The sequence below is a fragment of the Heptranchias perlo genome, chromosome 24, assembly GCF_035084215.1.
Source record: "Heptranchias perlo isolate sHepPer1 chromosome 24, sHepPer1.hap1, whole genome shotgun sequence".
Taxonomy (NCBI): Eukaryota; Metazoa; Chordata; class Chondrichthyes; order Hexanchiformes; family Hexanchidae; genus Heptranchias; species Heptranchias perlo.
In genome coordinates this window covers 36346441-36361313 of record NC_090348.1, presented here as the reverse complement: position 1 = coordinate 36361313, position 14873 = coordinate 36346441, and the positions used below count along the sequence as shown (strand labels likewise).

The 14873-nt window shown below is 39.6% G+C and overlaps 1 protein-coding gene across 6 annotated transcripts in view; it reads right to left on the bottom strand.

Moving 5' to 3' along the window:
• Nucleotides 1-14873, bottom strand: part of pfkfb3 (6-phosphofructo-2-kinase/fructose-2,6-biphosphatase 3) — an 80510-nt gene that overhangs the window by 17606 nt on the left and 48031 nt on the right. For 3 of the 6 annotated variants that reach the window (XM_068005095.1, XM_068005094.1, XM_068005099.1), the window contains exons 1-5: nucleotides 11623-11947; nucleotides 2967-3092; nucleotides 2185-2281; nucleotides 1002-1068; nucleotides 226-300 (exon numbers count right to left, since the gene is read on the bottom strand). In XM_068005095.1, the coding sequence (XP_067861196.1) occupies nucleotides 226-300; nucleotides 1002-1068; nucleotides 2185-2281; nucleotides 2967-3092; nucleotides 11623-11704 (447 nt within the window). In that variant the 5' untranslated portion in view covers nucleotides 11705-11947. Of the gene's footprint in view, nucleotides 1-225; nucleotides 301-1001; nucleotides 1069-2184; nucleotides 2282-2966; nucleotides 3093-11622; nucleotides 11948-14873 lie in introns of those variants that run through there. The other 3 variants (XM_068005097.1, XM_068005098.1, XM_068005096.1) reach the window with 1 other exon arrangement.

Here is a 14873-nt window from a genome sequence, read left to right as displayed (position 1 = left end):
AGCAGACATCCTCATTTTAAGCCCAAGACAATAGTTATACTGTTCAAGATCTGAGGTCGTAGGGGCATACCATTTCTGGCCAGGCATAAGCCAGCCTAGTGCATAGTGTAGCTCACTGTGTCAACCTCTTGGTTCAAAGAAGATTGAAGAGCTTTGGATGGTTCAGACCTCCTCCCTAGAAGTGTACAGGACAGTTGTTCTGAATTGCCTCAAGACTATACTGACCTTCCATCCATTCTCTTTGGCAAAGTTTAGGATCATCTCCCTTCTGTCCCTGGTGGTATTTGTAGCATCAAAAACCTGGACAAAAGAAGAAATGATTTGGTCACAAGTGTTTAAATTTACATTATGCTCCACCATTTTCTCAAAACATCAGCATTCTTCTTAATTAGCTTGATGGTAAATTGAGTACAAAAACTGTCACTATATCAACTGGAATGCTGATACCTAATGGAGTGGTGTCTATTCCCACTCGTTTCAATATTTGGCACAAATTACCATTTAAAATATAGCATGGGTAAGAGACTACATTTGAATAGATATAAAAGTTAAACATTACCATAGAAATAAAAATGAATTACAGCTTGTAAACACTACATAAACTAAATGTTATTCTGGCAAGGTAGCCTCAACTGAACAAGTGTTTCATTACGTGACCCCAACCAAATGGTCATGTTCTGAGTCCCCAGGGGTGCCCATCTCTTGCAAGTTTAAGCCATGCACTACATGGTGCCTTATGCAATGTTACAAATCATATCCCAGGAAAAACAGAAGAGGGAAACACGTACACAGTGCTCGAGTTGCCTCTCCTCTCTGTGGGTTATGGAATAAGATGAGACAGTGCCTGCGGAAAAATCCAAACTTGGGACCCTTTTACTGAATCAATTGGAAGGAGTCCCATGATGGTGAATGGTACCCTTGGGGAAAGAGAAACCTTGGCAGAGATCACTCCACTATAAAAAGCAGCTTGCCTAGTTGGTTAGTTATGGAGAGGGACTTACTGCAATCTGGCCACCTTCCTCAGTAAGATAGGATTTTGCATCTCTTAAGGCCGATAAGGCACACTGCCTGGAGAAAACAATGAGAACAAGTCAGATTGACTAGTTTATGACACAAACTGTGATTGCCTATAGCAACAGTACAGCTTCCAGAATGACTCATCAGGAACAATTCTATTATAATTTACAATGGGGGAAGCAAAGACAGTTAGAATACTTTTGGGTTTGTTAAATTAGGAACTACAGTATTTAAACTATTGTACTTCATCTTTAATACACTAGTTTCCCTCCCATCCAATGATGTTGAGGTTACAATGCACCACTGTGGACAGGAATGTTCATTGAATGCATTGGTTCAGAGCAGTTTCCTTAAATCTATGTACAGTCAAACTGGAATATTGAGGATATATGTTAAGGATAGCCACATGGCTTGTTCCACTGCTGCAAATACAAATTTACCCAAAAGATTCAAGAGTAGCTGATTCAAGTTGTTCCTTCAAATATTGAAGAATAAATAGTTGGAGGGGTGGGAAAGAAAATTCAAGGGATGCAGAGCACTGCAATTCAAAATGAAGGAGATAAACATGTCAATGATTTGCAATGTTCATGCAATTTAATTAAAAAGTTAGAGTGCTGCAATGTAATCAATTATACTTATTATAATGCAGGATCCATTAAAAGTTCAGGAGCAGGTGTTGGCTATCCAAATTTTGATCTTGCATCACAGGGATAGCCAGCCAATTCTGCGATACACTTTATCAGTCTCCCCTTTTCTGTACTTGGATCTTAGTTTCTGCCCTCTTCTGTAGGATTTGATTACATTTCTCCTGATTCTTCATTCTACATAATCTCAGATCGAAACAGCTCAACAAATCAGGGGAGGTGTATGAGCCTTAACAATTCTATTCATTCACGACAATAGTGTTTAGATTTTACCATGGATGGGTTACGGCAATTCACTCAAGTTGTCTTGTTTTTTTGGGAGGGGGAGCAGGCAAAATGAAATTGAAGTATCCCTTTAGGTGATGGGGAGGATACACAAGTTTTTTTTTAAAGTTCCAACATCTTAATACTGTAATGTATCAAAGAATGATCAAGAAGGAACAGCCCTATACTAGAGAAATTCTATATACATGCAAGTATTGTATTTTACTGTAGTTAAGATACATACACCAAAGCCACTTACTTTCTAATTTTCATAGCATCTTCATTGTCATGACGAAAGAAGTCATAGGATCGATACCATTTTACAGCCTCTCGACGGTACTCTCCAACATTAAAGACTACACAAACAGGGGGAAAGAGTATTAGTGTGGCATATTGCAGAAAGGTGAAGATTTTACAACTGTTTTTTCAACCCACATTTTGTACCCACCCCACTCCTATTTGCAAAGCCTGTGATTTTTTTTTCTTTTTAAATTTCATGCCTAGCCATGCAAGGGCACTTATCACCATAAGAACAATTTTGGCATTTATTCCCAGGTTACATTGTTTAAGTGGAAATAGAAATTTTGAATTAAGCAATGCTGTAGGTTTATATTGAGCAAAATGATACCTCCTACATTATCCAGTAAAGTTTTACTTCCTTCCACACCCCCAACATACCATTGGAGGTATTTACCATTTAAAACAAGATCCTTATTGAAATTAAAAGACTTCTTTCCCCCCTCCCCCCCCAGAGTATTAGAGGTTTACCTGGAAGTTTGCTTATAACAGGCACGACTAACTAGGTGGAAGAGCTAAAATCACACCCTGGACACTGCATTCTACTCAGTTGCCATAGAATCTCACTTGTTAGAATGGATTTTTAAAATCAGCAGTTCCTTGCAATTATACACATCTGCTCACTAACAAGGAGAACTTAAATAAATGTTGTTACCCCTCTACATGCAACAACCCAATTGTGTAATGCAATCCTTGGAGGACCAGCCTTACCCCAATAGTATTTTGCTTGGGTAGTATACTTGCCTTTAGTTGGGGCTCCAATCCAATTGAGGTAGCGAGTGAGTTTCTTAGCAATATAGGTCTTTCCCCTAGCTGGCAGTCCCACCATCACAATCACCGTGGGGGAATTAGTCAGGTGTGGAACAGATGCTATTCAAGAAAAAAAATGCATCAAGGTATGTAGGTGCAAAAACTAATTGATAAAGCCAATTTCCATTTCCACAACAGATATGAATCATACATTTTCCCCCCACACATCTGAGACATCTTTTAAATTAATTTACAATGTCCAAGTTAGTAGCAGCACTGGGAATGTGCTCTTGTGCTCTGCTTGCAATGAACTACAACAGCAGGTGACATTCTAAAGAAGCCACAGGGAGTGGAGAGGGAAAAAGGAAAAGAAACTCCCACTGCCATTTTAACCAATTAATTTCCTCCATCAGCTTATTGATTCCAATCACAAGCTCAAAAAAGTTTTATAGTTAAAGCAAATACAAGTACGTTGTCCCTCCCTCCTGTTTAAGAAAAGTTTCAAGCGAAAAACATCAGCTAACAAGGCACAAATGAAAACTAAATGTGTCTCAATCTCACGATTCTCCCAGTATGGCACCATCAGTACATGTAACAAGCTTTCGGGTAGAACGGTTTAAATGGACAAGTACCTGAGCTGATACAGCCAGTTGGAATCTGCACAAATAGTGCTAAACACAGATCCACGTTTTTTGAATAAATACAGTGCTTAAAGTCGAGTAGATCAGCTGAACAAGCAATCTGTAATACCACATATTGACCAGAATCCTAAAAGCATAGACTTTGGGTCAGTCACAAAAATCTTCATGTTTCACTGAAGTGAACAGATATATTTTAATTGTTTTTCACAAAAGGGGCAGCTGAACATAGGAATTATCGAGTCCACAGCAGAAGAGGCAGTTACAGGAATACAGAGTTCAGTTTCTTTCATTTTGGGGGAAGGGTGGGGGATGGGGGAAAAAAAAGAGATGTAACTTGATACACATCTGGCAAAGTGTAATGGATTAAAAGCAAACAATCATTTATTTTGTTGCACTTGATCCTCCTCCATGTCTGCAAGTTTCAAGTTAAGTTACTAAAAGACACGGACAGTTTGAGGAGAAGTCCCAGGACTTTTTAAGCAGATTACAATATTTACCTTTTAAAGTGTGCCTGCCTCGAGTCGCTGTCTCAACATTATTTACATTTTAACTGCAATACGAAGCAATCTAAAGTCTCTGACATAATACAACTGGAATCAATACAATGGCAGCATCTCTAGCCAGAAAAGCCACACAATGGCTCCATGGTCATCCACTCTACATTCAGTGGTTTTCCTCCCCAGAAGAATTGTTTTAACACAGAATGAAATTATCAGTGATGGGGGAGCGAGGACAGAAATCTGTTTTTTTTTTTGGAATGGAATTGACTCAAACCGAAAAAGGAACATATTTCACTAAATCTTTAGTTTCGTTCAGTTTGAATAATCCAGAAAAGCAGTACCCTCCAAACCCACAGGAAAATCAATTGTACAATAATAGTTCAGTTGCATTAGTGCTGCTTTAAAAGGATTGTCACCAAGCACAGATATGAAAAGGCCCTTGCATCCAGGGCAACATGATATCATACCTAGGACAGACACCATCGGCATTTGCATGACTTTACTTCAGACAAGGAGATTAAAACAGACACAAAGATGCCTGTCTGAACAAGACAATTGATCAGTCTTCCCTAGGAAAAGTCCCATGTTCAGCTCAGGCACATGGCCAACTCTCCCAAGCATCAATAATCTGAAATGATGCAGAAAATTAGGACGGCAAGACATTGGTGGGGGCCCCATATCATTAAGAGATCTGCTAATCCATAACAATTGTAATGAATATATGCGGAGGGAGAAACTAGTCAATCCACACAAGCTGTTCCATGGGAATGAAAACAAAACTAGCCTGCCAACACAATTAGAAACTAAAATACCTGGTTGTTTGAAGTTACATCTGCATGAAAAGCTTTTTGCCCATGGTCCAATTAATCTGTATTGATATAGGAGTCTATTCATTAGCCCAACTATCAGTCCATTCTTGTGGCAATCTAGCAATTAATTTATGGCCCAATTTGGTTATAAACGCCCATGTATTTCTTGGTAACTACACAGGAGAGCTGTTACTAAGCCAGAGGCATCAAATAAAATTGATGTATTACAGCATCCATGAAATAGGAAAGAAGTTCTCGGTCACGACATATTCAACCAGAAGAATTGAGTCAAGTCTATTAAACACTACAATGTGTTATTTAGCACTCACAAACTTTAACGTCACGTCCATAAATCTGGCCTTATGGAACTGCAAGGCAGTAAAGCCTTGTATTTGGCACGGGCCATTCTTATCATAAATCAATAATAAATCAAGCTGATAACTGATGTACAGAATCCAGACGGTAAGCCAAGATCTCTCAAAATGCCCAAGGTAAAATACAACATGCATCAAGGTCCAAGGTCTCCTCACCCAGGAGTATAAGGGAACAGAGTAGATGCTATACAACATACAGAAGGAAAGCCTCAGCCATTCAAAGTTAATAGCCTATGATTATCCAGAAAGGTTTATAAATGTAACTGTAAATCACCTTTCTTGAACTCTATCTAAAAATTACCGTCCATTGTATTTGTACACTTAGATGGGAGAATTTTCTTGATTACAAAAGCATGTGAAAAGAGCATTTATGCAATCTAGAATATAAAAGGTTCCTACTTCAGATGCATTACATCAGGACCCATCTGGCCTGTTACAACAACCCAATATCCTCAGGGGAAATCAAACCACAACTCTGACCAGAAAACTACAACTGGGGCTTTTAAAAAAAAACAGTTGATGAATTAAAAACTACAATAGATTAAATTAATTTAGCATTTTAGACATAAAACTGAATTCTGTAATCAGTTTCGTCACACATAATAACATAAAATTTCACCATGGGGGAACAAATATACTTAAAGCACTTTTCTGACCATAGCTTTAGAATGTCACAAATAGCAAATTAATAATAGTCAATTCCCATGAACATCCTAAACTGCTGAAAATCCTAATCCAAGCACCAATTGTTGATTTGCAGTGGATTTCTGTAGCAGAAAATCAGCTTAGAGACACCAATGGCCTCTCCATGAAGTCAATGAATAAAATTGATTAGAAAGTAACTGATAAGGACAGCTCACTGCCTCTACAAAATGGACACAGATAGCCTTTTATTCTGCTCAGAGGCCATTACCCCAGCCACAAAGGGCTTCTTTGCTACGGTAAACTTGACTCCAAGTCTAGCGATTTGTAAATAAGTCATTTCTGTAAAACATTTTTGAACTGGGGTCACCAAGGTCATCACGTTTCCATCAGCCTTCTGATTTTTTTTGTATTCATATGTTTAATAGCACATTATTTCTGTTACTGTTCATGAATAAAGGCCATACAATGATATAGCATTTTCTTTGGGTAGCTGACACTGAGTTTCAAAAGTTAGGACAGGGAGCCCAGGAGTGCAACCACTACTGTAAAATAGCACAGCCTTGTTACCCACTCCCCTCTCGATAACCCAAATACTCCACAACGGACACACTAATGGAGAAATAGGTCAGTCCTTTTGTCTAAATTCAACGCACAATGTCTAATTATTCCAATTTATGCTCAATACTGCAGATCTTGCTGAGGGTAGTCATTGAATTCTGCAGTCACTTTTATCCATTGTATCCCCTTCAAAGGGTCAACGTACTTCAAACACTGTGTTCCCCTCTCTTCCCTCCCCCTTCACTCTTGCTAATGCTCGTTCCAGAGACACCATTCAGTACCTCATCCAAGTGGTCATTCTTTGCATGGAAATCTTAACTGAGTATTTACAAGCTGTTCAAACATGGCAGGGGGGTTGGGGGAAGAAACATCACAGCTGGGCCTTATCCTGTCCTCAGCTGATGTTCACCAACTTGCAACTTCCAGCAGGGTGGCATGGAAAGCACCCTAGATCTGAACAACTTTTCCATTCCTAACCCAGGGGTGCCAGGCCAATTGTAGCACCCCAATTGCTGTCTGACAGAGATCAGTTAACAACATAAACCACGGATCAAAGCTGGCAACTTCTGGTCTGTATTAATCTATATGATTAAGAATAATGTGAGGCAGATTGATTTTATTGTTAAATTAAATGCAGACAGTGCCATCATAAACCTGACTGGCATCATTCCAAGAACATAGCTGCATTGTAGCAGTCATTAATATAAAGCACAGTGCAAGTATTCCATCAGGACATCACCACGAGCTGTAGTATGATAGTGACAGCAAAAAATATCAATAAATTGTTCCAAACTGTGTATTAATGAGCAAACACCTTGAAGTTTCCAGCACTGGTGTGTATTCACTGCACCGTTACTATTCACTGTTTAGTAAATCTGAAATTCCCAAGTCTACTAAGCACTAGAATCCAGTGTCAAAAATGCAAAGAGGTGCCAACAATTCACAAGTACACTTCGGACACTGTATCCCATTTTTCTAATTGTGTTTTCTTAGCCAACAAAGATTGCTGACAAAGTCAACATCTTTCAAGCATTTCAGAGTCACCACATTGCTGGAAAGTGACTACAACACTACAATGATGCCTTTTGGGAAGGAATTAAGAACGCGATGAGTCACATTGTCCTTTTTCAGTAACATAGCAGCTACTTTGCAGAAAAGCTGTAAGCTATACTGCAGCATGTTCATAGAATAATACAGTAAATGTTTACAATACTCAAAAAGTAACGAAAGGGCTGTCTGGCTTTATCCTCGATAGCCTGAGCAGAGAAACTGCACCAACTTCTTTTGAATTTATGGTATTCAGGGTACAGTCTCAAGAGGGTTTTGCTTTACATTAATCCTAATTGACCCTTCCTTACTTGAACTATTTTTTTAAATAAGAAACCACCAACTGTTTTTTTTAATGCTTAAACTAGTTGAGAATAGATTCCTTGCAGCTCCTTGTACAATGATGGGGCACTATGTCCTACAACCCAAGAAGATTTAATCCCTTGTCTGTGCCATTCTTGCTCAAGGCAAGATGACCAATTTAGTCGCAATGTCTCCACACTGGCTCTCGGTGAAGTGCATGCATGTGTACACATGGTGGGGAAAAGGGGCAAGCACTGGGTGTCCCAACTCAGTCCATTAGCCTGTGCAGCTCAACAGCCCACTGACAACAGGCTGGGGGTTTATTTTTTTAAAATTGGGTGGGACTGTGAAGTACACTTGTATCAGTGCCACCTACTTACTTTGTAACATTACGGATTTCAGAGGCTAAATAATTAGATTTGGGAATTTCAGAATTAACAAACTGTATAAACACCAGAGCTGCAAACCATGGTGTTAATGTGTAGTATGATCACACATCAGCCAGCAGCTGACCGGCATCGTTCCAAGAAGAGAACTGCAGTACAGGACAATCAATATGTCTCAGCACATTACAAGTTTCCATCAGGTCATGAACTGTACTGTAATAATAATGTGAATATGCCCACAAACTGTTCCAAACTACACTCAGCTAGTTTAAGCAGATGTAATATATACTTTGACAGTTGGATACTTGGTTTTAAAGTTCAATTAAGAAAACCTCCTTCCATCTGCAGTACCACACCCAGTACAAGTGACTTCTGTTTAGGAAAGGGAAGGTAAAGTGAAGAAATGAGAAAAGTAGCAAAAATATTCAAATAGAGGATATCACATGGGTCCTGATTATATAACATTCATTTTAATGGACCTGACCACATAGGACACTTCTAAGTTCCATGGTGTGCGTTATGTCTGATCAGAGAATTACAGGACCATTAACCTGTATGGTATCCTATTAATACCACAGTTTTAACCTTTACCTTAATTTCATAGAAATGGTTGGTGCAACTTCTCAAAGGCAGGACAGGGCAGAGGCTGGCAATACAAGCAGGAGAAGTGAAGAGCGTCATCCGTTGGCTCGAACCCATAAGCATGTCTGAAGGCTTGAAGATGACAAGAACGATCTTACGAAATGGTATGACAAACTGTGGATCAAAGCAGTAGCTAGTTGAAGGTCGGGGCAACCGGAGAAGTTATGAACAAGGATGAGGAGCAAGTTGTACAAAAAAAAACAGAATCTTCATTATCCACCCTTATGAGGGGAATTGCTCCAGTGGATAAAGGAAACCAACAATCAAAAGTCCCCAAATATTGGTCTTAAATGCACAGTCCAGCAATACCCCTTGGAACAAAGACAAGCACAATACAAAAAAAGTTTTATCCAAACAAAAGAAACTGCACAATGCGGTGGTGTTTCATGGAAACTTTTTCCTCTGCAGAAAGACTGGTGAATAACTAGGGCAGCAGATAGTGGAGGTCCCACTGTATAAATATAAAGGAGGGCAAAAAAGAGAGCAACTCATTTTGATGTGCTACAGATAGAATGGTCTGCAAGTCCATGTGATGGCTCAAGACAAGTCATGCATCTCATCCTCCCCCGTAGGAAAGGAGAAAAAATTCCCAATTCTTTTGGTTTAGACTGTAGTAACTGTTTGGAAGACCTGACAAGGGCTGTAAAGTCGACAGTGCTTTCTCAAGATGACCAGTGGAACTGTGCACTGGAATACTGTGTATATTTACCCAATTAAGCACCTTATCTTTAGTGTCCCACCTACATCACTAGTGAGGCACAGGGCTAATTCCAGGACAGAGGGACTGAAAACAGCCATAATGTCAACTGCACACACAGATACATGGAGGATGCAAGTTGGGCAAGACTTTTTTTTTCTAAAAAGGTGTTACCTACAGATCAGCATTAATGTAACAACATGCATTTAACTGGTGTCAGTATAGCTTTTGTTCTAAAACAGTCAAGATCATCAATGAATGTAGTTTGCCTTGTTAAAAAAAAATCAGATCAGATTTGCAGTTCAAACTAATGTTGCCATTTGTACATTTAATCCCATTACTCTCTACAGGAATCTTTTCATCCTCTCCAGTATGATTCTTCTGGCCAGCATTCAGGGCTCAGCCCAACTCCATTGAGGATCAAAACTGATTACAGGCAATCTAATGCATTCAGTAGCAGAAGCACTGCGTGCACCGTCAGCTGAAGCTTTGAACTGTGTTGCCACAGCAACAGCCACTGCATCGTTCCACTGCCCTGTTGTCTAATTTGTAACATTTGACAAGCTGACACCAGCTGTAAACAGGCAACTTTTGCATCAAAATTTCAAACTACAGTAGGGAGCAAAAAAAGAACGGAAATGAGATCCGCTACAATATCCCAAGTACCACCTTAGTTTCGAAGGCGAATAAAATAGAGCGGAAACGATACTATTTGGAAAAACCCTCATAACGGTCACAAATATTTCAGTAGGTCTACTATTGCAGGACTCGTGTGTGTTCGGTCCTTCATCATCAGAGCTGGGATGTTGCCTAATATGCAATTCCTTCTTCCTCTTTACTGGAATACAATAGTTACTTGTGATGTAATCACCTCCTCAAAAAAAGGACATTTTTGAATGGTATTTCCGGGCATAACCGAAAGTCTCAAGGCTTTCCGTGAAGTTAACCGGATAGCCAAGCTCAAAAAAATCTAAAACATACAGGAGGTCAAAATGAAATACTCTCGCCCATTTAAAGTTTAACAACGCGTCTATAGTAACCGGCGCATACTCTGGACGGGTTAGCAGATGACTGTCACGCCTCTTTGTCACATGGCAGAGGAATGCAAGAGGTAGAAAAGGGCCACAATCGGTGCCTTCAAGTGTCCGGGTCTGTGCGATTCCAGTCGGCAACGACTGAAACTGACATATCAGCAACCGAGCAACGCCGCAACGTCTATGGTAATCTAATGGAATCCAGCGATTACACAGTAACCAGGAGTGGAACGGGCATTTGACCTACATCCGAAAAATAAAACGCAAACTCGCCTAAATAATCTTTTTTAAAAAAGTAGAAAAAAAATCTCAGCACCTGAAGACACGTGAAATCCACATGCTTGCCGGATGCTGAACCGGCCGACAAGAGAAACAAGGCTAAATCTTTACAATGTGTTTCTAATATTAGCAGAAATTTTAATATAATATAAATATATATATACACACTTCGTAAGTAGCACATTCTGTCCAAGGAATTAGTTCTTTGAGCTTGGACGCGCATGATAGTGCCACATGTTTATAGCCCAACCTTCATTCAAACGTAAAAGCGTCTGCATTCTCGGACCCGATTTACAGAGAGGGGAAAAAAAATTACTGTCATTAACTAACTTCAGATAAAAAGGAAGCGTAAAGTATGTCATTGATACTACTGTGTCCTTAAATAACCCGGCTTCCCACAGGCAGTCATGTGTATTTCAAAGAGCTTACTGCCGTAAAAACAACCACAAAGTCTGGAACGATAAGACTCCTGAAAGGATAGAGCGATTCACTGTTTGATACAAAAGGGAAAAGGGGCGGGAGAAATCCACCCATATAACAAAAGAAAAACTACCGACTGCTCACGTACAACATTCGGCGGCGGTGCAGACATCCCCATGTTAGCAATAAATCAGTGATATTCCGTGACTCAGTGACCATTCAAAACTGAGAGAATCGTGGTTTGTCTACATCTTTAACGTTGATTAAAACTAAAAAATACAAAGATCGCGATGCCTATATCTACGATAGACTCACATCGGGATGGCAATGCCGGTGCCTCATCCTTGTAAGGGATCCATATTTTCTGCATTGGGTTCCGCGTTAACTCCCTGGGCATTGTCTTGCTTGCGCTGCTGGTAAAGGATGGGCTTTTGAAGGGGTGGGGGTGGGGGGGTGTTTTTTTTTTGGATGGGATTCGATGTGTCCCAATGCAAGAGGATGGCCGGAATACAGGTTGCGATGGTTTTCAACGTGCACCGTCTAGTTCAACTCCGATCTGATCTGATCCGCAATGCTGCAAACGTGCTACTGAAGCTGCTGGTCTAATGCACCTTTCACTGCAGGTATTAACCAGGCTGAACCCCGAGAGAGTGACTCAGCGCCCGCCGGCCGGCCGGCTTTTTTAACCACTCACTACCGCAACGTGACTCCCGCCGGCGTCATCGCCCCATCCACCTATGGTGGAACAGCATGCAAATGACCGGCATGTAAAACCCCCCCGGGATCTCGATGCTGATTGGGCTGTGCCTTTGTCACTTGCGCTCGTTTTACTGGCTCCGGGAACTGTCAATCATTCAGACCTAAAATGACTTTAAGGGGAATGCCCCCCTTTTTAAAAAAAAAGATTCCTCCTGGCTATGCGTAGCAATGGTACAAAAAAAAATCACCATCCTATATAAAAGAATAGATATAGATAATAATATGCATAGATAGAAATAACATACTTTTAAGTATTAAAGCATTCTTTATATATGCACTAAAAAGAATAATTTAAGTAAAAGGTGCCTTATAAAATAATGGAACTTCTTGCAAAGCTGCATTCAGTTTCACAATCAATATACCTAACCAGACAAAAATACACGGACCTGCTTTATTTCATTAGACATATAAAAATACTTTAAAGCGACAAATTTGCAGAATTACAATGAAAATGTATTAAATAGATAATTAATATGTTGCATGGGTTGTTAAAGGTCTCGCCTTTGTTCCAGAAGACGTTATTTCGAGGATGTTTGTGAATTAGAAGTTCGTTTAAATCTTATTCTTTTTGCTTTGTCTTCATCATTCATTCGCAATACAAAAAAAATGGGATTAAAGGTTTCCCTATTTTGAATTCTCCAAACACTGTAATTTAATAAAAGCAAATCAGTTTGGTGAAAATATATCGAACCGTTTTATATTACTTTTAATAACGCCGACGTATTTTAATTCTATTTTTTAAAAATTTGGTCATTTTTCGAGCTCTTAATTATTTCTACATATATTATTCACTTTAAACATACATTACCAGCCTAATTGTTTCTTAAATCCACACTGATTTTCACAATGTAGACTTTATTTTCTGCTTAAAATAGGATTTTTCTTTGTGAGCTGCAATGGACCCAGTAATTCAATCGTCTAGACTATTGTAAGAAAAAACGCCGAACTAGATTCAGAATAAGGATTGGGGGGACCCCAAGCACGTTCCTCACGTACAAAGCGAACACACAAAGCCTTTCCAAGATGCCTCTCTTTCCCTGCCCTCCTTCGCTCAGTGACTCGAACGGCATATTAGCCTCTCTTCAAATATTTCCTGTAGTAGGGATTTTTGGTCAAGCTCAGGTCCGGTCCTCACTTTTCAGTAGTGGTAATCACGTCCCGTCCAGATCAACCACATCGTGCGTATCATTTAAACATCTATTTGTACATCTTTTTTATTTAAAAATATTAACATCTCCCCAAAAGGGTCAAAATCAAAAAAAACTTAAGTTTTGACTTTATTGCTGTAAACAGAATAGAACTCACTATGTTTATTAAATATGCACAAAAATATCTAATGATCCAATATTAAAGCGCCCGTTCCAGCTATAAAACCTGTCTCCACCCGTTACATTTATCTCCATATCATCTTGTATTTGTTGGGGCTCCAAATGTCCTTGGGCTAATCTTCCTGACTTTGTGAACAAGTTTCTAAATAACATCTCTCCAAATCTGCATTCTATGTGATGTATTCATATCTCTTAACATCTTATCTGTGATGCATAATATCACTTCGAGTGCGTGCTGTCAGAAGTAGGGCTGTCGAAATTAATTCCTCGTGTCTGCAATGCACAATTGTAACACTATTATTGCGAATCCTTTGTCATCCGTTGTACCAGCTTGGCTCAGCGACACTCCGTGCACTGATTTAACAGCAACAGGTATCGCAATATCACCCCCGATCTAAAAACAGGAAATGGCTATTGCTTGGGCTTTCTGACAATCGGGGCTAAAAGAAACGGTGGCCTTTGTTTCAGAATAAACAGACAATTTAATGCTCCTAATGACAATTGTATCTAATCTCCCAGTCAATACACAAACATTATTGCAATAACAGAGAAATTACTGCAGGACCTAAAGTTAAAGTTTCCCGCCAGAAATTTGTGACACTGAATGAAATCCGCTCAATTTAAACCATTTTCAGAAAGATTTTCCGTGAGATCACCAGGAACGAGTGGGGCAACACATCTAACCAGACTGGCACCGACTGGTTTGTGTGGTGACGCAATGGCTTATATTAATGCTATAGCTATAAAAACTGGTCCATGACGGTGCCGGAGGGTACTGGACTCTAAGGGCATATCCTTGAAGCGCACAGATATTTATTTATCTCTCAATCAACTATAAAACAGATTATCTGGTCATTATCACATTGCTTGGTGCGACCTTGCTGTTTGCAAATTGGCTGCCAGATTTCCTACAATACAACAGTGACCACACTTCATTGGTTGTGAGGTCGTGAAAGGCTCTATATAACTGCAAGTCTTTCTATCTTTCTATGAACACACTTACATGCTGCCATTACAACAGTGACTATACTTCAAAAGTCATTCATTAGCTGTGAAGCATTATGGGATGCCCTGCAGATGCAAAAAGCATCATATAAATAAAGATCTCAGCCTCACTTCACAGAGAATGGAGCGTGGAGATCATCACACTGATATGCAGCACTCCCAATTTTCCAGAAATCAGAAGTGCCACGAATCAGGCATGTTGACCTCTGCCCCAGCGAGCACAGAATTGCAAGACTTACCCTTATATGAGTGTAAGCCATTTAGATGCATCTACATTCACAAACGGTCAGCTATTGCCATTGTGAGTTTCTGTGGTAATCTCAACATGCTATCTAGTATAAATTTTATTGAGATGTAGAAGATTTATTTACTTTGAATGATGATGCATTTTGGTTGGCCCACAGCTTCCATATAAATTTGTTACTTTCAGATAATTTGCACAAACAGTTTTATCTTCTGGAAAACAAGGCTGAC